Source organism: Ammospiza caudacuta, chromosome 6 (assembly GCF_027887145.1).
Source record: "Ammospiza caudacuta isolate bAmmCau1 chromosome 6, bAmmCau1.pri, whole genome shotgun sequence".
NCBI classification, from domain to species: Eukaryota; Metazoa; Chordata; class Aves; order Passeriformes; family Passerellidae; genus Ammospiza; species Ammospiza caudacuta.
Window position 1 is genome coordinate 42,777,773 of NC_080598.1, and position 25,092 is coordinate 42,802,864.

The 25,092-nt window shown below is 53.4% G+C and overlaps 1 protein-coding gene across 1 annotated transcript; it reads right to left on the reverse strand.

Annotated features, from left to right (window-relative positions):
* Window positions 1-6,452: 6,452 nt before the first annotated feature.
* On the reverse strand, window positions 6,453-11,247 carry SYNDIG1L (synapse differentiation inducing 1 like). Its single transcript, XM_058807514.1, has 3 exons — window positions 10,819-11,247; window positions 9,463-9,600; window positions 6,453-7,995 (listed from the first exon to the last, which is right to left on the reverse strand). Exons 1-3 carry the CDS (start codon window positions 11,245-11,247, stop codon window positions 7,837-7,839), a joined length of 726 nt encoding a protein of 241 aa, XP_058663497.1. The 3' UTR covers window positions 6,453-7,836.
* Window positions 11,248-25,092: the final 13,845 nt, after the last annotated feature.

Consider the following 25,092-nt stretch of genomic DNA (forward strand, 5'->3'; position numbering starts at 1 on the left):
AGCCTGGGGGAGCCTTTGTGGTGTGGCCCAGTGCTCTGCAGGGTGAAGGAATGGCTTCTGCTTCACACCACCCAACTCTCCCTGAACTGGGAATGCTGCATGCATCACACCTGGCCAGTTGCAGGATGAATCTCTTCTGGGTACTGGGCTCCACAACCCTTTGCAAGACAAATTTTAGAAGCCCTGATGAAGAGATCTGGGTGTAATATTTTCCATGCCCTAAGCTGGATGCCTGGGTGAGGCATGGTGGGGAGAATAATACTTATTTGCCTCCCTATGCCTTGATGGCAGCAGGCCATGTTGGATCACTGCCAGCTGGCACCACCTAGAGGGTGAGTGCTCCTTCATTATTGATGTCATTTGTGGCTGAGCACAGTTTAAATGGGGGGAAATTGTAGGAATTGATTGGTGAATGTCTTGCTGCTATCACACTGGGCTGGTGCTGAGAGGTGAATTTGGGGTGGGCTCTGCTGCTCCACATCACAGTGCCAGGCACCGGGTGGTGAACGGTGCCCCTTTGCACCTGGGCAGTGAGCTTTAGCTCAGGTGTCACCTCAACTCCTTCACAGACAGGTGCTCATAAATACTGAGCTCAGAAACGATGAAAACTAAAAGGTGACTGAAAAGCAGGAGCTGGGGGGCTGCCAAGCACACAGGGGCCAGCCTTTAGCTTACCTGTAATTCGGGGCTCTCCTCTGCCCTGCCACTAAGGCATCTCATTGCATCCCTGGGAGGAGTGTGGGAGGTGGGCAGTGCAGTGCAGCAGAGCCTGCCCAGGTGCTGAGTAGTTGATTATGCCCGACATTTAGCTGATACATGTTAGCTCAAGCACGGCTTTACCTCCAGATTTTGCACAGGCAGCTTGTTTGTTGGTGCAAAGAGCAATAGTGTTGGTCTTAAAAGCACATCAAGGTGGCAAAAGGGTTGCATTTCACAGGATAGCTCCTGTGCTTCCCTGGGATCATCAGAGTAGAGAAGTAGCAGCAGCAGGAAGATAGAGAAGCCAGAGCCACCATTCAAAACTGCTCACGTGCTGACAAGCATAGCAGCAATTCATTATCAAAAATATATGTGTGGGGAGGGGAAAAAAGATGAGAGGAAAAAAAGGGATCATTTTTACCAGTCCCCTGCATAATTCCCTCCATAGGTTCCGACTACAGGCAACTAGTGCTGCCAAGCCAATTCAGTTGTTCAAACAGAATCTTTTTCCTCCTGTGCCCCAGGGGTATGTGTGGGGAACCATTTGCCTCTGTCCCAGCAGGTTATGCCAGCCACTGTCACTGTTCCCTGTTCTTCTATCACCCGCTCTGCCTCCTTTCCATTAAAATTCATCTCATGTGCTGTGGCTGAAAATGTCTTCTGGAGTCCAGCTGTGGCCCATCACTGCCCTGCCATTATGCTTCATGAATATTTTTTTTACTGAACCAATTACCCAAACATCAGATCTGCCCTTTTCATGTTAGAGCAATGGCTCAGGCCTTTCCCTGGTTGCTGCCAGCTGAGGACCTCCCTACCTGCTGCAGCAATTCCTGCTGGCAACACCTCATTGTGTTTCCCTGCATTTCATCCCATCTCCACCACTCCTGCCTTCAAGGTAGCCCAGTCTCTCTACTCTTCTTCTGTATTTCAGAACCCTCCTAATTTGTCTCATTAGCAAATGGCACTTTTTCCTATGCCAGCTTGCTAGTGAAAATATGGAAGATCAATTGTTGTATAGATCCTCAAGGATCTTATCCTCCAGCCCAACTGATCTTCTAAAATATCAACAGCCCATTAATACCTGTCTTAGCTTTCTTGGACCAGCCCCCACCTGACAACTCTTGGCGTGGTTCCATCCCAGCAGTTTGGCCAAGTTCCAGATGCAGTGTTCCAGCCTTTCCTCTTCTAGAAAACAAGTAACCTGATGTGCAAGGCTATTTTTGCACAGTCAACATCTGGAAAATACTGCAGTTTTGGAGAAAATACTCAGGTATGAAAGCACTTTAGGAAGCAAACTTTCCTTTTTCTAGCCTAATATTGTCAAGAGTTTGGTGCCTATGCCTAGACTTTGCTATATTATTTTGAGGATGGCATTTCAGCAGATACTGCACTTATATTTGCATTTCATTTCTCCTCCCCTGTCATCTTCCTTTACTGATCTCCCCATCCCTTTTCCATCACTTTGGTAACTGTAGTGCTGGCAAAGGTAGGAGAGCTGTGGCAGGATGGACACACACTCCTGCCAGACTCAGGTGCTTGAGAATAAACTTATATCTTCAAGGCACTTCCATAACTGTGTGAGTCTGGGCAGGGAGCCTGCCTGGGTGGCCCTTGCCCACTGGCCCCTTGCCCCCTGTGCCAGGAGAAGGCAGCACTCTGACCTCTGTGAGAAACTGGGATTGATCCTGCCTGACATTTTGATTAAACAACAAGATTTATTTAAAGATGAAGTCAGCAAATACTGCAAATATTACAAACTGATTAAGCATTGTGTCTCAAAAGTAGACAGAGCAATTGCAGAGCAGGGGCATTTCTGCTAGGAAGCCTTCCGAGGATGGGAGCAAGTTGAGCACAGCCCTGCAGCCTGAAAAGCTCCTGAGCAGAAATGGGCAGGGTGGGGGGAGAAGAGAGGCTCTTCCACCACTGCCCCCATCCCATCCTCATCCCCATCCCACTCTCTGTCATAGCTGGAGGGGCAGCTCCAGCTTCTCTGCTCAGGGGAGACCCTGCTGATTTTGGGTGGGGAGACACAGGCTCTGTCTGGCCCAGGAACTCCTAAGCTGGGTGCTTCTGACACCTGTTAGTCTTGAGTCTCCAAATCTTCTGAAGTACCATCAATGAGAATATTTAAATTGCATCTACAGCATACACCTGCTAAAGGGCATTTGTGGTCCACCTGCAAAGGCCTTCCTTGCTTCTGAGATCCAGCCCAGACATCAACTGGAGCAAAACCAGGGTCAGCTCAGACAAGCAGCACACCTGCAGACCTGGTCCCCAAATGTCCCTGTGCCTGGACACCAGCAGGACATGGAGTGGAGCAGTGGAGAGGGGGCTGTATTGGGTACAGCCCCTTGGCACCACAAGAGATAGATGGGCAGAGGAGGGTGGTGCCAACACCCTCCTGTGTCACCCTCACTGCAAGCCCTGTCACTTGCCAGTGACCATGGAGACCATGCCTTGTCCTCAGCAAGGTGTCCCCCCCTGGTGCTCTGTCTCCTCTTGACAGCACTTGTCCTCTTGCCCCATGGGGACAGCTTGACCCCAGCAGTGTGTTCTGGCACGTGTGGCTGCCAGAGTCTATGCAAGAGTGAGCTGGTGCCTGTGTGTGTGGTGAGAGTAGAGCTAATGAAGCTCCTGATTTCCCAGCAGCTGATGCCTGCCTGAGCAATAGCTCTTAATTGGCTTCTCTCTGCAAAAATCCTCTCTCACCAGCCCCAGGAGAGATGGCATTGCCACAGGCTGTGCCTCCCCATGTTCTCTCCACTGCAGGCTGGTTTTGGGGAGCAAGGAGGAAAAGATAAACTAGTGAAGAGATGCACTGCTACATGATTTTTAAAGGGTTTTTTTTTGACAGAAATAAAAATTTGCCCTGTCTCAGATAATTAGCTATTTCCTTACTGGATTACTGTGAAGGGAAAACACTCACTATGTTATTAAGTGAGCAAAGGAGTCATTCTGCTTTTATTTCCCCATGTCTCTTTCCTCCCCATCCTCCAGATGAGACATGGGGGTGAAATAAAGGCATTTCTGCTCCACCAGCATGGCTGCAATCCCACCCCCCGATGGGTGCTGGTGGAAGAGCAGATGGTGGCTTTGTCCTCCCAGGGAGTGAGGGTGCTGGGAGTGCAGCAGGAAGGACACCCCATATCCTGCTCTGGTAGTTTCCACATCACCCACCTTGGGGCTGACCCCAGGGACGGGCAGATTGGCTGAGGGTGTGTGGGAGGACCAGTGTCCTAGTGGATCCCATTGGCTGGGGACAGTGTCCCACAGGGGTTCTGAGTCCCCTACAAACCACACCATATTTTTCCCCTTTGCCATCCTCTCACCTGTGGGAAGAGGAGTGAGATCCAGCATGGCCCCATCCCAGCATCCCCCATCAGTACTCCCAGCTCCTGTTTGTAGGCAGTGAGACTGTTTTGGCACACCAGAGCATTGCCAGGGGTGAGCAGTGGCAGCAGAGCAGGTGACAGCTCAGACATATTGATCATTCAGATCTGTGCTGAGGGGCTGGTGCTTCTTTCCTCAGCAGCTTTCTTCCTGGCTGCATGCAGAAGGGGGTAGGATTCAAAGGCCACCCCCATGCTTCATCCACCCTGTCCTCAGCTGCTTCTGAAGAGAATGGCCTGCAGGAAGTGCTCACCTTGATGCTGTGGAAGTTACAGAAGGAGCTCAGGCTGGAAGACAATGTGTTTTCCACTGCTGTGAAAAGAAACCAAGTCCCAATACATCTCAGACAGTGCTGCTCTGAGCTCCTGGCTGAGCAAGGAGCATCTCCAAGGCAGGGGAGGGATGGAGGGGATGTTCAACCAGTCCAGGAAGTGGGGCTGGCTTGGTCCCCAAGTTGTTGTCCTCATAGCAAGGAGGTCATCTGGGACACCTGGTCATGGCACTTGTGGCAACCCAAAGGCCACAGAGTGTGTGAAACGAGAGAGGGGTGTTTGTGCACAGATTTGGGGAAGGGGGCAGGGAATGGGCTTTCTGGTGACTGTCCACATCTGTCACTCAGTGTCACTGGCTTAGGATGAGGGCTGGTAGTACTGGTGGGGAAACTGAGCCAGGGCATGGGCATTGGCATCACTGTTTCATCAACCCTCTTCCATCCCCATCTCAGAGACCCCAAAGTTTCCTTCATCAGCCACCAGAGATGTCACTTTGTCACTGCTCCTCTACACAGACAAAGGTCATCTTTGCACTTTCTGCCCTCCGCATCACCTCCCACAGCAGTGACCTGCCAGGCTCCCTCCATTCCTTCTTTCTGAGCTAGACATGTTGCCAGGCCAGAACTTGAGGCTATTCCTCCTTTCCCCCAAATTCCTGAGTATCCCCTGTGGGATCTGGACCATTACAGAGCTCTGCTGCTGAGCTGAGGGTCCTGGCTGGGAGAGGGACCCCTTCTCTGGGAGGGCAGGAGGAAGGGGGTGAAGAGTCACTTCTTCCACACCCACTGGTAGTTTAATTTAACTTTTTTTTTAAGCTCAGTCAAATTTCTGGAGCTTGAACCTTCCCTAACTGCTGTGTCTTGTTGCCTTTTTGCTTCCTTCCCTTCTGCTCAGGCAGCTACAGCAGAGGCTGTGAGTCTATAATAAGTTATTCAGCAGTGATCATGCTCCTTCTTGGATTTAAATTTCCACATGTTTCCCTTCAGGCTGTTTCCAACTAATTTCTGCATTTGCATAATGCCCCCCTTAGGGATGCTCTGGCACAGCCCTTCTCCCCCGCTTTGACAAGTTCATCAGGGATTCAGGCTATTAGTGGAAAAGACTCTAATTCTGTTGGCCCTTTAGCCTCCTCCTTCCCCATGCAGCTCCAATTAAAAAAAGACAAAGAAGCAGTTTGGGGTTCAGAGGCATGGACTGCCCATGGGAAGTGGGCTGAAGACTGCTGGACCCCCCACTCTTGGAAGCCCCTGCAGGGAACCAGCTGGAAGAATTACAAATTCAGAAGCAAATGCTGTATCTTATTGTAGATTCTGGTCTGGCAGCCCAAATAATTTTGTCTCGACCAGAATCAGCAGAGATCCTCCCACCCCTGCTGATTCTGGGGTACTTGAAGGGGAGAGATGAGCCCTTGCCTGGTTATTTGGAGGGATGGACATCCAGGAAGGCTGAGCACATGCAGGAGAGGGGAATGAAAACCATCACATAGGTGCCAGGTGAGTCTGCCCCTTATTACTCTTCTCTAAGGCCACCTCATCTGTTTTGGACATGCCAGTCCTGCAAATTCTGCCTCTCTGTCTGCAGATCAGAAGCAAGATCTGCTTATTTCCTCCTGATGTTTGTATTTTTCTGCCCCTCTTCAAGCAGATTTTATGCTACTCCTACTCACACAGATGCTCCAGTCTCTGTCCCTAATTCTTGTTCAACTACACAGGGGGAAAAAAGCCTACACCACCATTCTTGGTGATATTTGCCCACTGTGATCTACACTGAAATACACCTCCCTCCAGGATACCCAGACAACAGCTAGATGATAACTTCCTTCAGGAACAGCATAAACACCTCCAGGTTTAAGTGAGTGTGGCACTCTTGTGAAGCTCACCTCTTTGATAGCCAGCTCCACATTATTACAAACAGAGTCTTTTCTCCTGCTTTTTTTATTAGTTCTTCCATGTTAAAAAACATAGTGGGAACTTTCAGACCAGCTTCTGTACAGGTCTCTGATGCACTTCTCTCTTTTATGGCTCAAGTACAATGGCAATTGCAGACATTGACATGCTTCTTTAGGATGAAATGTACATTTGAATGGAACCCAGCTGGAGGAACATGCTGCATCTCTTGCAAAGCTGGCTGCAGCCTGCCCAGAAACTCTGGGAAGGGGGTGAGGGATGCCCAGAGCCTGCCTGCAGTCTCCTGCACATGGGGAAAGAGGCAGCAGGAGAGCCAGAGAGAGGAGGGTGGTCAAAGGTGGATGCTGGAGATGGGGAGTGAGGCATGGCTTTTAACTCCAGCCCTTTGGGGCAACCACTGCCTTCATACCCACTTCTGAAGCATTTCGGGTGTTGCTGACAATATACAAATAAGCAAAAGTAAGATGTATGGCAGGGGGTGCTTGGTATTTCCTTGTTACCAGAGGCTTTTGGATGGATGGAGATACCTCTCTCCAAGGCATGGGAAGGAGTGTGTTGAGGTCACCCTGTGTCTCAGGCTCCTTCCACATCTCCTCCTTCTCTGGATCTCATCCCCTTACAAACAGCACTCCCACCCAGATTCTGCAGGTTTTGTCAGCCTTTTCTTCCCATCCCTCTTTGTGTGCAGGGCCCTGACCTAGCACAAGGAGTGGAATTCTTCAAGGCCAGCACGCCTCCCAGGACACTTCTTGGGTAGAGATTTCCATTACAAAACTTTTGAGGGCCCAGCACTCTGGAACAGCAACCTTATGAGGGCTCTGACTTGGGATCACCATGGCAGTCACTATTAACACAGAGAAAACCTTGCTGTCTCTACCAGCTTGTGCCAACAACAGGAGAGATGGTGTGCAGCCACCAGCCTGCCTTCCTCCTTGGGATGTTCTCCTGTGGATCAGGGGTCTGTCTGTCTGCAGAGGGATGCAGAGAGCATGTCTGTTGGTCTTGTCCATGCTCTGTCCTCCTACTTCACTGCAGCTGAGGGGTCAGGCCACCCCATGGCACTGAAGTGGGAATGTTGTCCCCATCACAGCAGTCTGGAGACCCCACCAGGACTCTGGCCTCCCAGGAGAAGCAGCAGTCATTCCCTGGCACCATACCCCCTCTTCTCCCTGTGTGTACCCTTCATGGGCCAAGCCTGGGCAAGGGATGGATCTCCCAGCTGCAGGGCTGAGAGGGGAAGCTGTAGCCCCCGACTGGGGTGGTTGCACCAGCCCAGCAGCAGCGTGCGGTTTCTCTCCTGCACATCTTCCGCTGGGCAAATATGCTCCACCTTGTCCCAGCAGCCGGGCTGGTGCTCAATTCCCTGTTGTTAGATGGTCACATGCCACAGCCTCAGGGAGAACAGGAGTCCACTGTTTGTCTGCAAGAGGAAGAAACCTGCGCAGGACATCCATGCTGGGCCCTGCTGTGCAAGCAGCCCTCGCAGGCCCCGGTGCTCTGTGCTCTACAGGAAAGCTCAATCCCAGCAGGGTCAGCGGCCAGGGATGGCAGTGACATGCAGGTGGCAGCTACACGTGGCCCCCTTTGGAGAGATAAGCAATCAGTGCTACCACCACGCCGATGTACACTCCCGTGCCAATGGTGATGGAGAGCGCCGCAAGGAACAGGGCTCGGCGGGAAGCTGAGCTGGCCAGGTGAAAATCTCCTTTGGAGACAGCCTTGCTGGTCTGGAAGGAGAAGAAATGCTTGTTGCTGACAGCTGGCCTTTAACATGTACCAACCTGGCCTTTAACCAGCATGCAGTTGTTTCATTTCTGAGTCAGTGCTTCTGGCCACTGCACCCCATGGAGACAGCAAGGTGGCTGAACTCTTGTGAGACCTCAGTGCATGGGGTGATGGCTGTGTGGTACTGACCAGACACCAGTGCACCCTATACAGAGCTGTAATGAGAAACTGCCTAGGCTCAGGGAGCTGACTCTTGATGGCATGGTCTGTTGGTCCACCTGATTTTTCCTGCATGGGGCTTTTTCCTGCATGGGGTTTTCAGCTGAAGCCTATTTGCTTCTGAAGGGCTGATGAAACTAGCAGTGGAGACAGATCCTTGTCTCTCTGGAAAAGGATGGCAACTTCTATCTTCTCTGAGTGCTCAGGACATACCCCAATATGCTCTTGTTACCTACTACTTGAGTTCAAGTTGCCAGGGGGGCATCAATGCACTCAATGTGCAGACACCAAACAAAGATATGGTCCTTGCCTCAGTGAGTGAACAAAGGGGGTAGTTATAGAAAATGGAGCTAGATATAAACTGCCCCAACAACATCACCACATGGAGAGTGCACTGTGCTATCTTGCACTATGTTGAAAATGTGAAATCAACTGCTCCTTTGGGTCCTAATCAATTAATGCTTCCCCTGCCTCTCACCAACTCTGTTCTAGGAACTCATGTAATATATTTTTCCACCTCTGTTCCCATCCTCTTGATTTAACTTCTTAATGCCTCCTCCCATCTATTCTTGGTACAGCAGCATCTATGCAAATGTGGAGTAAATCCTCTGGCTCTGCATGAATTATTCTGGGTCAACAGCAGTGTAAGTGAGCCCAGGCTCCAGGCTAAGTCCTCAGGGACACAGCAGCTCCTGCGAGTGCTGCAGCCTGAGGGCCATTGCCTCTCCAGCCTCTGCCAGCCTGGCATTGGTCAGCCAATGTGCATCAGAAACGAGTGCAAGGAGGAGCTGTAGTGTGATACAGACACCAAGCTCCCCTTTGCCTCCAGCCTCCAGAGCAGCCTGGCTCCTGTGGCATGAGCTGCCTCAGCCTGGGTCATGGTGTAGAACCTTCACATTACTGGAGAATGGGAGGACAGGTGGGAAAATGCCATTTTCCTGAACCTGGCTTGAGAGTGAGAAGCTGGGCAAGGGGCCAAGAGGAGCCCCAGTTCCGTAAATAACAGCCAGAAAACCCAAAGGAAAAGCCTGACTTCCAGTAACCCACACCAGAACTGGAGGGGTTCCAACCTCACAACAATTGTGGAGACATCCAGGAGCACCCTTTGTGTCAACCCTCAGAGTTATGGCCATGGCACAGAGATGAGCCTTAGATTCAGAAAGGTGCTGGTCACCTCCATGGGCCGCTGAGGTTTTCAGGGCCCTTGCTGTAACACTAGGCACATGCAGGCAAGCAAAGGGATTCCTTACCCCTTGGGAGAAGTAGAAGGCAGCAATCCCCAGGGGCCAGAAGCAACAGAGCATGGAGAAAAGGGCCAAGCCCAAGTGATCCCGAGGGGGCAGCATCAGGAAGTGATCCTCGCTTTCGCTGTCGCTGGAGGAGTCGCTCTGCAAAACCAGATGGATTCAGCACATGCCCACCTGCCCGTGCCACGCTGCAGGCTGCATCTCAGCACCCTGCCTCCCAGCTCCCCCTCTCTCCTGATCCCATCACATGTTCTCATACAATTCCCACTGGCACATTCAGGGAGTAAATTTCAGAAATATTTTAGACTCTTCAGCATGGTTTGATGAGGAACAACGTAGCTCAGCAAATTGGATTCTCGGCTCCTTGCCAGAGCAAATGCTGGGGGTCTGGGATTTCCCTGCATTAGAGAGAGTCTTAAACTGAAATATCTTCAGCTTTGGCAGAACTGACTGTTTGTCAGCTTAAACAAACTTAAACAGAGTGACTTATCCCCATTAGAGTCTAGGAGATCAATATCTCGCTAAACTAATTTAGGAAGTGAGGGAAAGCAATTGAAGTGGAGCTTCCATTGCAGGGCAGCATGGCCTGTGCCCTTAATGAGTCACTGCTCAGTGGCTGTGGGGAGCCCTCTTGCCTTGGGGCACTGCTGGGCCAGCCTCAGAGCACCCTGCAGGTGATGTGCCTTAGTGGGGAGGGGACACAGAGGTGGGGACATCCCTGCTGCCGTCTGAACAGGCTGCGTCACCCACACCAAAAGAAGCAGAGCTGTGCTGGGTCATCAGGCAGCAGCTCCAGTGGGCTCTGAGACCCGCTCCCACCTCTCAGAATCCTGGATGATGTTTCCCAGCCTTGGCACCACTGTTCAAGCACAGCACAGCAAGGAGGCTGCTTTGTCAGCTCTCATTCTTCCTGTGCAGGCTTCATCCTGTCTTTATCTATATCTATAAAGCTTTCTCTCAGCTGCTGCCATCACGCATGGGAATTTTGCTGTTATGCAAGAATTGCTGTTTCTCTTTAGCTCGAGTGCCCCAGCAGCAGCAGGCTGCCCTTCTCAAAGCATTCTCATTTCCCAAGGGTCCTGCAGAGACCCACATCCCTTTTGCTCCCAGCAGCAGGCAGCCAGGCTTCTCTTAGGGAAGCTGACTTCCTTCTGAGGTCAGCAGTGAGGAAAAAGGAGCAAAAATTATAAGGAGGAAGAAAAAATACTGGGTGCACAGGGAGGCTGGTGAGGCAGGAGATGACAGGATTTGGGGGGGAGTTCTGGGTAAAGAAGGGAGAATCAATTATCAAGAATTTGAATCAAATTCCAGAAAGAATGAGCACAGGAGTTTAGTGCCATCCTACCTGTTCAAGCTCACCTCATACTCCTGGAGCTCCTCTTCCTCCACCTCATAGGAAACAGTTTGGATACGGATGTCACTCTCTACCAGGCAGGACCCTTGTGCCTCTTGCCCTTCAGAAGCTTCAGATGAAGACTCTTTGCTCTCTGTAAAAGTGGTCTCGCAGCTTTCCATCTTGCTGTCCTTGGCCTTGAGGGCAGTCTCATCCTTCACGAGGATGAAGCTGGGGCCGTACAAAGCCTCAACAGCCAGCTGCAGGGAACTGGCATCCAGCAGCTGGTGAGTCCTGGCACCACCAGTGTTTTGGAATATGTAGGAATAGAGTTTCCCCTGGCAGCGATGGCTGGGGTAGTCCTGGCTGTGGTGCTGGTGGTAGGAATAGCTGCTGCCCAGGTGGCCATTGGGCTTGGCCAGGAGCGGGTTTTGGAGCTCACGCACGCTCTCCATGCTGCCGGCGGCGCTGGGGGAGATCCTGCAGGAGCAGAGGGGTGGCAGGGAGCAGGCTGTTATTGCAGCAAGGCGAGGGTGCACAAAAGCACAGCCAATGTCAAGAGGCTAGTGGGAACAGAAAAAATTGGCAATACTGGAGAAAACAAGATCCCTCCCCACCTCTGCACAGCTTGAGCGCTATCTCCCCAGGTGGCAGCAAGATAAGGATGCAACCCTGCAGTAAGGTTATCTGATTCAGGTTGGATTAGCATGAGGACTTGCTGTATCTATAATGCATCTTAAGTTGGCCATGTGCAGCCTGACAGGGAAAGACCTACTTCATCTTTTCTGCTGGTTCATAATGTGCACTGTGACTGACAGCACAGAAGTAGATAAGAGACTGACAATCATTCAAGGAGCCTCCCTGACTCCCCAAAGCAGAGGGTTGCATGGTGAATTATATTCCACTGGACATTACACATACACCTAGCTGGCTTTCAGGTGCATGGGAAGTTCTCTAGGACTCATCCAAGCCTGAACTGGGGCTGAGGCAAGTGCAGTGAGCCACCAAGGGAAGCCAGGGGTCTGCTGAGAGGACATGGAGGCTAGGATGGGAGTGCTGGATGCTCAGCCAGCTGTGAGGAGGAACAGAAAGATGTGGACATTAAAGGGGAGACTCCATGGGGTTTGGTCATCACTTTGAAATGATGAAATTTTGAGTAAATGATCCATCACATCAAAGTGCTGTTTAAACCAGCTCCACCCCTGGGTACAGCGGCAGCCAGACATCCTTGGATCTGGGCCAGCAGCTTCAGAAAATGCTGAGTCCAGAGGAGATCCTCAGCTACAAATGTCAACACGGATTTCTTCCTCAGGGAAATTCACCTCCCTCTCCCTTCCTCCATTTCAGAGTGCTGAGGGCTTGTACTGTTCTCATTTTTTTTTCCCATGAAAATTTTTCAGATGAAATATTTCCACCCCTTTCCTTCAGAGGAGCATTTACTATTTTGGTTTCCCAACCCACCTTGGAACAAAGAAAAAGTGCAGTGAAATATCAGCATTCTCAGGAGAGAGAAACAATTACTTTGCCCTCTTCACTCCCTGAGCCCCAGGTTCTACAATCTCTTTATCATTTTCCCAGCTCCCAGACCATGCCACCTTATTGCCTTGCAACCTCAAATGTTCTTGTTCTCCTTGGAGACCTGGGTCACTGACTCCTCTGCAGGATCCTGTGCAGCAGGGTCACACTTCCTCCTGCTGTAAGAGTCCCTGAGGAGCACTAGGTTTTCTGATAGACAGCACATAATCTTGGCTTTAAGCCTCAAGAGGGAAATATAATCAGAGAAAATGAAGACTTGAGAAACTGAAAAGCCCAAGTGGTCCTGTTTCCTTGGCCAAACTCTTCCACACCATGCAGATGGAGAGCCATGCATGGTTTTAAATGGACCTATCCATTGGCTTTGTTTGGGCAGTGGTCATCACATTTTGGGAATCTGCTCAGGAAAATGGAACTGTTCAAAAGCCCTCTCGTGCTGCTAAAACACTGTGCATTTGGTGAATGCCCTTCACTTCTCCCTTCCTAAAACCATTCCCTGCCTTCCACAGTCTCCCACCTTACTTGTAAAGCTGGTAGTGGCTCGTGCAGCAGATGGCCATTAAGTATTTTCAAAATATTTAAGAGAGATGCATGTTTATAGCAAAGATGGTTTTATTTTCTGCATAGACACGGAGAAGCTCAAAGCTACACCCCAGTTTTCAGACAAGGAAACCACAACCCTCTTCTTTGCTTACCTTAACATGCAAATTAGATTTCTAATAACATAGCCTATTTTTTAACAAAACTGTAAGGAGAGTCACCAAGTGCCATTTGAGAGCAGCAGCCAAAGCAGGAGCCCAGCACTAGCGAGAGAAAATTGACAGTTTTAGTACAGTGTCCATGCCTTATTTCAAGAAATGATTCTGGCAGCAAGCTAGGGTAGGAAGGAATGGGATCTTGCTGAGAACTGCTGAAGGGAGCCAGTGCCAAATGTGCCGAGGAGCACCAGCAGAGGGACCCGGGCACGGTGCTGCCCATGTGGAACCGGCTGTGCTGCCCATGGTCCTCAGCAGCAGGCGGGAGAAGGAGCAGAGCTGCTCAGAAAAACCACACACTCACAGCAGCAAGCACTGGGAAATGGAGAGTGGGAGGGGGAAAGAAGGGAAAGGAGCTGGGAGAAATTAAAGGCAGAACCTAAAAGGCAGTTTGGGAGGTGCCAGGGAAGCAGTGTGGGAGGAGTGCATCTGTGCAGCTGGACTGCTGCTGGACGTGCACTCTGTTGGGTCCCAAAGGATGCTAGAAGGGCTAGTGGGAGATGCCTCACTGACCTGGGCTCTGGGGAAGAGGCAGCAAGGGCTTGCAGGCAGCAAATGTCCAAGGCTGAACATACCTTAGGAAAGTAACACTCAAAAGAAATCACAGGAAAAAACTCCTCAAGTATGGGGACATCTGTGAATGTGGGCTGGGCAGGGCTGAGGCTTCATCCCAAGGAAGTGGAGTGAGCTCAAACCTTTCTGGTCACTCAGATTGTCCTGGAGCTGTCCTTAGAGCAGAGCCAGTATCTTGGAGCTGCTGCACAGAGCATGGACAGGGCAGGGACACAGCTAGAAGGATTTAGCCTGTGCTAGTCCTAAACCCTCTGGAATGAAAAAATATTTACTTGTACTAAAGTCTCTTTTCCTTGCTGCCTTCCACTCCTGGGAGTTGGAGCTCATGCTCTTCCTGGGAGACTGCAGGGACAAGGGAAAAGGGCAGAAGAAAGTCTCACTGTGCTTCTGATAAATGAGCACAGGAGTCACCAACTGCAGCCTTTGTGCCCAGTCCTGGCATTTGCCAGCAGAGGGGAGGGGACAATGAGGGCCAGTGTCACAGCACGCTAACAGCAGTGTGCTCAGCCCTGCTGGAGAGCAGCCAGGCTGAAACCTTCCTCTGCAACAATGGTGAAGTGTGAAAGGTGCCACTACCAGAGGGGTTAGAGATGCTTCCCCCTCCTCAGTGACCAGGATCAGCACACCACACAGAGGCTGTGTACACAATGGTCTGGGTTTGCAGGTGCTGACCAGGGCCATCAAGCCTCTAGAGATGACATTAGAGAGGGAATGGCAGAGAGGGTGAGGCTCAGCCCTGCATGCACATGTGCAGGGAAGGAGAGAGTCAGACCAGCCCTGCAAATGACCCCAAACCCCACTTGGGTTATCTGAATCCTACAGGGAATTTAGCTACATAGAGACTTAAAAAAGGAAGCCTAGTAATAAAATAAGCCTGGTGAGAAGGAAAGCCTGTTAATAACCAAGCTTGGGGAAAGAGGAGTGAAGTCAGAAGATGAAAGCAAGAACACAGGAAAAGACAAAATTGTCAAAGAATGGCCATTGATTGCCAGCAAGCCTGGATAGCATCCATCAGCCCCATGGGGCTGGTCTGGGCTGTACTGGCAGCAGGAAATGGAGGTGAGATGCTGCTGAGTGCATGGGGGGATGCACACACACAGATGTGCTGCTGGGTGCACATGAGGATGCACACACACACAGATGTGGTGCACAGGAGGATGCACACACACACAGATGTGCTGTTAGGTGCACAGGGAGGATGCACACACACAGATGTGCTGCTGGGTGCACAGGGAGGATGCACACACACAGATGTGCTGTTAGGTGCACAGGGAGGATGTACACACACAGATGTGGTGCTGGGTGCATGGGGGGGATGCACACACACAGATGTGCTGCAGGGTGCACAGGGAGGATGCACACACACAGATGTGGTGCTGGGTGCATGGGGGGGATGCACACACACAGATGTGCTGCAGGGTGCACAGGGAGGATGCACACACACAGATGTGGTGCTGCGTGCATGGTGGGGATGCACACACACAGATGTGCTGCAGGGTGCACAGGGAGGATGCACACACACAGATGTGGTGCTGGGTGCATGGGGGGGATGCACACACACAGATGTGCTGCAGGGTGCACAGGAGGATGCACACACAAGCATACACACACAGCTTGGGCACACCTGGGAGGAGGCAGCCTGCGGTGCCCTAGTTGAGCTGAACCATTGCTGCGGCTCTGCTGCTGCCTGACAGCTGCTGGCTCCCTCTGAACTGCCTCCCCCGGAGCACGGCTGCTCCTGTAACCAGCTGCCTGAGCGGGCCCCCACACTCCCCAGGCTGGCTGCAGCAGCCCCCAGCAGAGTGGGAAATGCACAGCTGTGTTGTGTACTCTCAGCTTCTTAAGGCAAATGCTGGGTAAAATGAGCCAAAATAGGGCACGAAAATAAAGAGGTAGCAAATTTAGCTTTGTATTTCAGAGATCTCACCTCCACACCACATCCCCTGTGGCAGTTCTCAGAGGGACCCTTGGCACAGATGCCGGCTATGATAAGCCAGCTAATGATGAATTAAGTAGCTGTTCCAGGAATCAATCATCGTTTAATTGCCCTGTCAAGCAAACACTCTGCCTTGCTTCCCGGGCTCATTAGCAGGTTGTGGCTGTGGTGCATGTCCCCAGACTCCAGAGTGAGAAGGTTAGCCCACCCTGGCTGAAGGCTTTACCCTTGGGACAACACCAGGGGAGGTCGGTGCCCTCCCTGGTGTCCTGCTGCACTGCCATGCCCTGGCTGGTCTGAGGGCAGGGGACAGCGTGAATGCCTGGTCCTGTTCTTGGCCAGGTACAGCTGCCATAGCCCCAGGACAGATGTGGACCCACTCCTGATGGAAGAGGAAAGCATAGGAGATTTGTTGAGCACCTGTCCCTGGGCCCAGACCTTCCTAGAAGCTCTCAGGAGGTGCTTTGGATCTTCTAAGCAGAGGCCCAGGTCCAGTCAGGACACAGTACCTCTGCCCCAGGGCATCCGAGCTTGTGATTCTGCCCAGCATTGCCTGGGCAGCTGTCATTTTGGGAAGGGGGGGAAGGAATGGCTGTGAGAGCTCATGGACAGTGTGTCTGGCAGCAGTGGACCAAGCCCCCTCTCAGCCATGTGCAGCAGCATGGATCCCTGGCATGTCCCAGCCCTGAGCCCTGCAGGGTGAACCACAGCTCAAGGGGAGAAGGAATGCTTCCATCAGCCCCACAGACACGACTGCAGAAAGCAGTTTGGCTCCAGTCAGCACTGAAGCACTCCCATGGGCGCTCGTCTGACACCACTGCTCCTGGCCTGGGCACAGCACAAGTGTGTACATCGAGGGGCTGCTCATGCCCGGGGTGTAACAAAGCCTCCACCAGTGCTGGGATGCTGTGGCATCAGGTGAGGTGGGCTGGGGGCTGGAAAGGTCAGGGGAGTGATGTGGGGGAGGCAGGTCTCAGTGTGGGGCAGGAGGGAAGGGTGGTGAGACATGATGGCCCCCATGGGGCTGGCAGAGATGGTACCCGGAGAAACAAAAGAGCTTGGTAAGGAGAGCAGTGGGAAGGGAAATGGTGGGCAAGAGGGAAGCAAAGTGACATCTGAGCCAGGCAGAGAGGAACTCTGGTCACAGACATGGAGAAGAAAAGGACTATGAAGCTGCTGGAGGCGAAAGAGCTGGTGAGGACCAGGAGGGAAGGAAGAAGGTGACACAAAGCCTGGACTTGGATTAGAGAGAGCATAGCTGAGGCATTTGTATGTAGAGAATCAGATTCACACCTTTGATGCAGCTGGTTTGATAGAGCAGGAAAGGAGTGAATAAAATGCTTGTTCTGATCTCCTACAGGTGGAAAGCCAGTACCAAAGGGCTGCTGGCTCCAACAGAGACTAAATTGCTCTGAGAATTGGGATGCCATGGGCTGCTTTTCAAGGATCACAAGTCAAATTGGGCAATTTCCAGGTGGAAACCGGGTCTTTATTGTCTCTGATAGAAACGTTTCTCTGCGGCAGTGTTCTGACCCAGCTATGCTCAGAACTGAGGTCTTGCTCCTGATGGTAGGGAGCAGCAAATCCATCCCTGGGGCTGCAGGGACTGGTTTTGGAGAAGCCGTTCCAGGGGCTCTCCAGGGCTGGGGCTCCCACCCCTCCCTGTCCCCAGCTCTGGTAGGGACACACTGCCGGTGCGCATCCCATCAACAGGGGAGCACTGGAAACTCCATCTCCTCCGGGCAGCCTTCCCACAACACCAGTGCCCGCACACACACGGGCTGTGCGGCGCCCCAGCGCGGTCCTGGCTGCCGTGTCCCCCGCCCCGGCCGCGTCCGGCGCTCGCCAGGCGGCCACCAGGTGTCCCCGGAGCGCCGCGCATCGCCCACCGCACAGCCCCGCACCAACAGCACAGCACCAACAGCACAGCACAGCCCCGCACCAACAGCACAGCACCAACAGCACAGCACAGCCCCGCACCAACAGCATAGCACAGCCCCGCACCAACAGCACAGCACCAACAGCACAGCACAGCCCCGCACCAACAGCCCCGCACCAACAGCACAGCACAGCCCCGCACCAACAGCATAGCACAGCCCCGCACCAACAGCACAGCACCAACAGCACAGCACAGCCCCGCACCAACAGCCCCGCACCAACAGCACAGCACAGCCCCGCACCAACAGCCCCGCACCAACAGCACAGCACCAACAGCATAGCACAGCCCCGCACCAATAGCAAGCACCAACAGCACAGCACAGCCCCGCACCAACAGCACAGCAGCAACAGCACAGCACAGCCCCGCACCAACAGCACAGCACCAACAGCACAGCACAGCCCCGCACCAACAGCACAGCCCCGCACCAACAGCACAGCACCAACAGCACAGCACAGCACAGCCCCGCACCAACAGCACAGCACAGCCCCGCACATCCCGCATAGTCCCGCACCGCCCCGGCCGCTCCCGACCCCCAGCGCAGCGGGGCCGGGCCGGCGGCTGCGGGCACAGCCTGGGCCCGGTGTCCCAGTGCCCAAATCTCTGGGGACAGCTACGGCGGCCCAGCGCCCCACGGCTGGGCCTGGCTCGTCCAGCGAGGGCACGGAGCCGGCCCGGGGCTCAGCCAGCCGGCCGGGACGCGCCCCGCCGTGCCCCTCGGGCACCAGAGGTACGGGAAAGGCTCATCGAGCCGGCGACGCGGGAAGGAAGCATAAATGGTGATGGAAATAAAGCACATGGTGGTGTGGGTGGTTAGGTGTAAAATTAGCAGGTTTGGACTCTCTCGGCATGGCCTTTTTTAAGCAGGAGACGCAAACAAGTAAATAAGGTGCTGTCGGAAGTTTCTGCAGGCTGTTCTGTGTACATGGACCGGGGGGAGAGCAGGCAGGGTCGGGGGCTGCTCCTGCGGCTGGTCCGGAGCTGCAGGGCAGCAGAGTGGCCATGGGGTGCCCAGCCGAGGCACAGCAGAGTGGGTGACCTGACTGGCAGCACTGGGCCAGGGAAGTGGACCAGGACAGGATCAGGGATGGGCAAGTTCTGACATTCCAACAGCCACAGCGGGACAGTCCTGAGCCTCAGAGCACTCCTGATGGGTTTGCACCCAAACAAACAGCAGCCCTGCAGCACCCTCAACAGGAAGCCCCTGTGAGGGGCTTTAAAGGGGCACATGACACCAAACAAAGCTGATGGATTGCTCTCACCAGAGGCTTCTTCACTTTCCTGTATGGGGACCCAGCAGGGTTGCTGGGAGACAGTGGGAGTCAGGGCAATGACTCCCAAGTGTGGTCGCTGCTGAGACTGTCAGCATCTCCTGCCCTTTGAGGCATTAGCCAGTGAAGACAGTTTTGGAAGCTGTTGGGATTTCACTTCTCATCTGAGCCAAAAAATACCAGTCGAGGGTCAGAGGAGACTGATTCCCTTGCCTGCTACAGCATCTAAATCACTGTCCTGGAGAAACATGAGCTCAGACTGGGTTTGGGATTCAACCTTCTCTTCCTCAGTTCAGGACCACCCTAAGGAATCACACTAAGACTGCTCTCTGGGGAGAGGGGCATTGGCATTCTGCCCTCAGTGTAGAAAACCTACTTAGAAAGATCCATGTATGCAGAGGCGCTGAGAACCAAACCCACTGACACCTGGGCTCCAATGCCTCCAGCACAGAGGCAGCCCAGCCCCTTGCCCCAGATCAGGCTCCTTGCTCAGAGTGCCCAAAGGGACAACAAATATTCCACTGGACTCATCACAGAGGTCCTTCAAGATGTGTTTACTATAAAGACACTCTCTCTGCTGCAGGAAGAGGCACAGAAGCTCTTGCTGGCAGATTGTAATTTTGCTCATGGCTGATTTTCCTCTGCTAATGACTACAGTCCTCGATTTCACATCAGGTTTTCTCCATCACTATTTATACCCAGTATTGAACTGAACACAATGGTTATCCTAAATGGCTCCATGTTCTTCTCCAAGTAGGTACTTTTACCCAGACCCTTTTCTCCAGTCCCATCATCTCTGCTTCAAGGCTCTCCTGCTCATGAGGTCCCACAGGCCGTTCATGGCTGCTGTTACTATGGGACCCTGCACCCCATCGTCCCCAGAGAGCACTCTGAGAGCATCAGTGCCCTGTGCTGGAGCAGACCTGTGCCTCATGCTCCCCTCCAGCCGTGTTCCCCTTTGCTCTGCAGCCCAGCCTGGGACCACCTGCAGGTCTGCATCCCAGGGATGATCTCCCTTCAACATCCTGGCACCCAGCACAGCAGTGGTCAGGCAGATGGGACCTGCCTTTCTTCCCGGTGAGAGACTTGCACCATCCAAGACCAAAACGGGGACAGGGACACACTCAAGGTGGCAGCAGTTGTCGGGGGCACAGAAAGATGTCCTCCCCTTCACAGCTGTGCCTTGCTGATAGAGCAGCTTAGCCACAGCACCTAGCTCCATGCTCACATCTCCCTGAAAATCCCCCTGTTATCAACTGAAGCTGGCAATGCAAAGCGTCTGTTAAGGACTGCTCATTTGTCTCTGTTCAGAACACATCCGTACTCAAATGATTCATTAGCACCCTGAAGGCTGGTGCATGCAGCACCCTCCTCTCCCCACTGCCCTGTTTATTTTATCCATATCTCCCTGCATCAGCTCAGGGCTATTTCCACCTTGCTTACCGTGTCCTGATTCTCCTGGGGATTCACAAGGCTCCTCTGTTGTTCAGATGTTTAATTTATCTGCCAATGATCTGCCCTCCCTTTAAAAGTGAACTTAAGTTGTGGAGATGACACTTTTCTGGCTTACTTTTCCAAGCCCTAAGTTTCCAATTATCAGCAGTAAGATGCTTTCCTGGTCCAGCAAATAAATAGATTGCTGTCTCCCCATCTGGCAAACATCTGCAGGCCCAGACAAACTTCAAGGTGTTAAAATTATTACTAGGGTCAAAAAGTGCAATCCAAACCAGATGTTGAGACTCTTCCATATTCCAAAATTCCATACTGCCAAGGAATACTAAAATGGAGATGTGCCCTCTGAGTCTGAGGAGGGGCAGTTCACACTGGTTTATTCTGTTGCCAGGAATATAATGAGAGGAAAGGCAGAAGCTGCCCCCAGCCATCCCACAACCCTTGTCCATCCCACAGTATCAGACTCCAGGATGATGCAGAGGATAGTGCTAAATTTTCTTCCATATAATATGGAAACAAAGCTGTTATAAAACAATATCACATTTTCTTTTCCATGACCTGGTCAAGTTGCCTTGCTGATGCTCCTCTGGACTGCTCCTTCATTTGCTGTGTGGATGTTTTCCATTTCCTCCTGGGCCATTTCTCATCCCAGCCCATGACACCACCCCCTGGGAGAGGACTCAGCTTGCTTCTTGCTCCCATCCAGCATCACAGTGTGTTGAAAGGGGCAGCTGTGCACTGGGTGAGCTGCGCTGTTGGTCCTGGGTGGGCTGAGGGAGGACATTCTGCTTGTGGTGCTTCCCTCCCAGCATGTTCCTGCTGGGTGGGGACCCTCTTGTCCTTCCATGCCTCCATGGAAGCCATGGAGAGTGGGAAGGATTTGCAGAGAAAGCTCTGCCCAGCTCAGGAGCAGCATCAGTGTGGCTGTCACATGTGGCATTGAATCTCTGATGTGCCTTGGGCCAGTTTTTCACACCAGCTGTTGAGCTTCCAGACACGTAGCTTGGGGACAAATCCTGCAACCAGCTCTGGTTTTCAAAACATACCTGGAGTGTTTTACTCCAAAAGGAAGCTGGTTTAAGTGATGCACCCAAGAAACACTGGGGATCATTGCAGCCTTCCCTTCCAGGCTGAGCAAAGCTTGCTGACTTTTTCACTTGACACAGAAACAGCCACAGAAGGACAATTTGGAGGAAACCTGTAACAGAATTTTTTCCCTCTCTGATGCTGTGCCTTGGCCCTTCACTCAGAAAAGCCAATCATTTGCCCATCTCCAGCTATACAAATAGAGAAAATCTGTCTAAAGATGTTGCCTGAAATTACCACCCTGAAAGCAGCAATGGAGTTGCATCTCCTGCAAGTGATAACTGCCAGTCAAGGCTCAGGTCCAGAACTTCAGAAAATAGGCAGGAAAAGGGGGGCAGAAAGGTCAGAGCTTTGTATTACCTAGTGAAGTCAAAGATGGTCCTGCGAAGATGTGAGTACATCCCAACACAAGCACAGGGGCTGTGAGTTGGGCAGACAAACCAAAATGGCCTGAAGTGCCCATGCCCTGTAGGGCCCCACAGACTGCTCTGCCATAATCTCCTGGGTTAGGCAGGAATGGCCCTTTTGGGGCTTGCTCCAGGCAGCTTGTAGGTGGTAGAGGGAGATTTTAAGGGCCAATTATTTTTCTGATTACTTGGTCACTTCTCTGCAAGTGATGGTGACGTCCGCAGGCTGGGCTGAGGGCAGGAAGGAGTTGGGTACCATGCAAAAGCAGGGATCTGCTGTACAAATTCTCTGTGCTAGAGCTGCAGCAAATTACTCATTCCTTAATAATGGTGTTTATTACCTGCCTCTGACGGTGGCTCACGGAGACAAAGTGAAGTGGATTCAGCTCCCCAAAGCATCAGCTCTGCCAGCTGTTTTTATGGCACAAGAAACTTTTGCCAGAGAAATGCAGTCACTGCATTTTGACATGGGTAATTTCTTCTCTTGACAATTTACAAAGTAACCAGCAACTATCCCTCAGAGACCAAAGCTATTTTTTTTCCTTGCGGGTGGCAGGCAGGCTCAGACCCCACTTCCCTGGTTTCCCCTGGTATTTATATAGTGCTACCTTCCTCCTGGGAAAAAGGTTTTTACTGGTCGCAGATCCAAGCTAAATGAAAGGGGAATTTATCTTTTTCAGAAGCAAAGAAAGCAGCCCAGTAAAACGGGTTTGGGAGAGCAGCATGGCTTTTGTGAAACCCGCAGCAGCTTCGGAGAAGGAATTATAAACAGGCACCGGGTAGAGAAGGAAAGTGCTTCCCATTGAAACTCCTGAACGAGTGGCTTTTTCCCCCAGACACAAAATGGGAGGTCATCCTCAGGGCTACAGGGAGATGGTGCAGCTCAGGGAAGTCGTGTGGCTGGCACAAGTCACGGCACCCTCAGCAGCGGTGTGTGCCGGGGTCCCCGGGCTGCTCCCCTGCCCATCCCGCCCATGGCCGGCACTGGCGCGGCTCCCGCCGGCTGCTCAGGCTTCTCAGAAGAACAAAACCACCCCCAAACTTCGGCCGGCGGCTGAGCTGCCACCCGGGGAGGGAGTCCTGAAGGCAGCCCGGGTCCAAGGTGTCATTGCAATTGCTCCGACATATCTGGCCTCCAAAACTTTGGTTGAAATCCTTACATTTTGGCCACCCCAGAGAGCCTCTGACGAGGTAATTTGTCCCGGTTGTACCTTTCATTTTTACATCCCCCAAGGTATTTTCTGACCCCCTGGCGCCAACTCGAGCTCGGCGCGGGGCCGCCTTTCCCTGGGGACGCGCTGCCATCCCACCGGAGCAGCCTGGGCACGCTGGGGACGAGCTCCGGGATCCCCCGGGATCGCCGGCCGGCCCGGGGCCAGCGGGGGTGCCCCCACCCGAGAGCCGTACGCGGGTCCTTACCTGCGTGCCGAGGGAGGGCTCACCCGCCAAGTTGGAGCGCCGGCGGCGGGAGCGGAGAGGCGGCGGCGGGCATGACGGCGGCCGGCAGCGCTCGGCGGCCCCGCCGCGGCCTGTGGCCGGGTGGGCGGCCCTGCGGCGGGCCGGGCCGCGGCGGGAGCGGCGGGAGCGGCGGGAGCGCGGAGCCCCGGGCGGTGCGCGGTGCGGGGCGCGGCGGGGCCGGCGGGAGCGGCGCGGCCGGAGCCGCTGCACCTCCGCAGAGCCGCGCTCGATCGGCGCCTCTGCGATCAGCGGCTCGAGGGCTGGCCGAGGGGAGCCGCGCCGCTGCTCCCGACGTGACTGCTTCTCCTGCTGCCTCCGAGAGCGCGGCACAAACTCTCGCCTTTCTCTCCGGATCGCTGCATTTCCCAGGGCACAGCCCTTCCCACTCCCCCAGCGAGGGAAAGACCCGGTGCCAGCGAGCAGACTTTAAAGGAAAAGGATAAAAGCGATTTCTCGCTGCCCGAGCCGGTGCTGCGGGGACCGGCAGCCCGGCCTGGGGGCTGCACCCCAGGGACAGCAGCTCGTTTGCTTGCTCAGTCAGGTATTTTTCTGCCCTGCTCCGTAAGAATCAGGGGGGCAGGCTGATTCGCTCCACACACATCTGGGCATCGCTCCGATTGCTGGAGGTAACCCGGGTTTGCACCAGCACGGCAAGAGTCAAGACCACAGCCTCACCAGCCCATTCTCCCCGAGCCCCTTTCCCCCGCTCCCCCAAATGTCCCGGGGAGCTCGTGATGTTCCCTCGCGTTTCGGCAGCTCCCTGAGCCCTGTACCGATGCCCTGCTGTTCCTTAACTCCCCAGATGTCCCCCTAATGGTTTTCCCCACCTCAGGACCTCCCAGCCCCGAGACGGCTGTTGGCAGACACGCACTCGGCTGGAGCCTGGTCTGGCCATAGCGACCTGCTCGAGCGGCAGAGAGCCGCCCGCCTTCAGCGTCCTCAGCGCTGCTGTGCCACCAGCAGCCCGTGACAGGTGTGCCTCAGCCCCCCTGGCCACCGGCAGTGCTGCCCGGCTGTCACCCTCTGCAGCCCACGGTCAGGCTCCCGTGGGGCTGTGCTGTGTCTTCTCAGCACAACGCGAATTTCTGAAGGTCCGGGCTTGTCTCTGACACCTCCCAGCTTCTTCCAGGAGCTGAACTGCCAGCTGACGGGCTATGTACCATGGCAGCTGGGTCTCATGGTCCATTACCCGAGGGGCTGGGGCACTGGCTAGGGAAGGAGATGGGCAGGGCAGCCTCCCCTCTGCTCCAGCTCTCTCAGATAGCTGCACATCTGTCCAGTAGCAGCAGAGACACCCTTTTGAAAAGCTAAAAGGACTGAATTACGTGGGCTAACAACAGGACTGAAATGCTTGTGTTCTCTAAAGAAGCAGGGACAGGTGGCCAGCTTTCCCTCCCTGGGGGTAATATCTGTGTCACACTGCTGGCAACCCCAGCAGGTCTGGGGAGGTTTGAGCCCAGAATGCAAGCCCCAGGCTGGGGGCCTCAGCAGGGAAGCTGTCTTTGAGGATGTCAGCCAGAGCACACAGGCTGCTGCTATGAGCAGAGCAATCTTCAGGGAAAACAGGTCCCTGTGGCCAGACACAGCCAGCACACTTTGAGGGGAATCTAAGAAGGAAATAGTTGTTCCCATGTCCCTAGGGAGCAGGACAGACAGGAAAGGGTTAGGGGAGAAGTAAGGAAGTCATGCATTTCTGCCTTCCTAGGTCAGTCAATCCAGATTAGAAGAATGCTTTGGAAGTGGCCTCAGGATGTGACTTGGGATGCAGGAACAGAGCAGATGACTTGTAGGGGTTCCTTCAGCCCTGCTGACTCCAACTCCAAAGCAAAGTCCCACGAGGTGTGATGTAAAGCTCTAGCTCTGCACACCTCAAGGTACAGTGTGGGAGTGGGG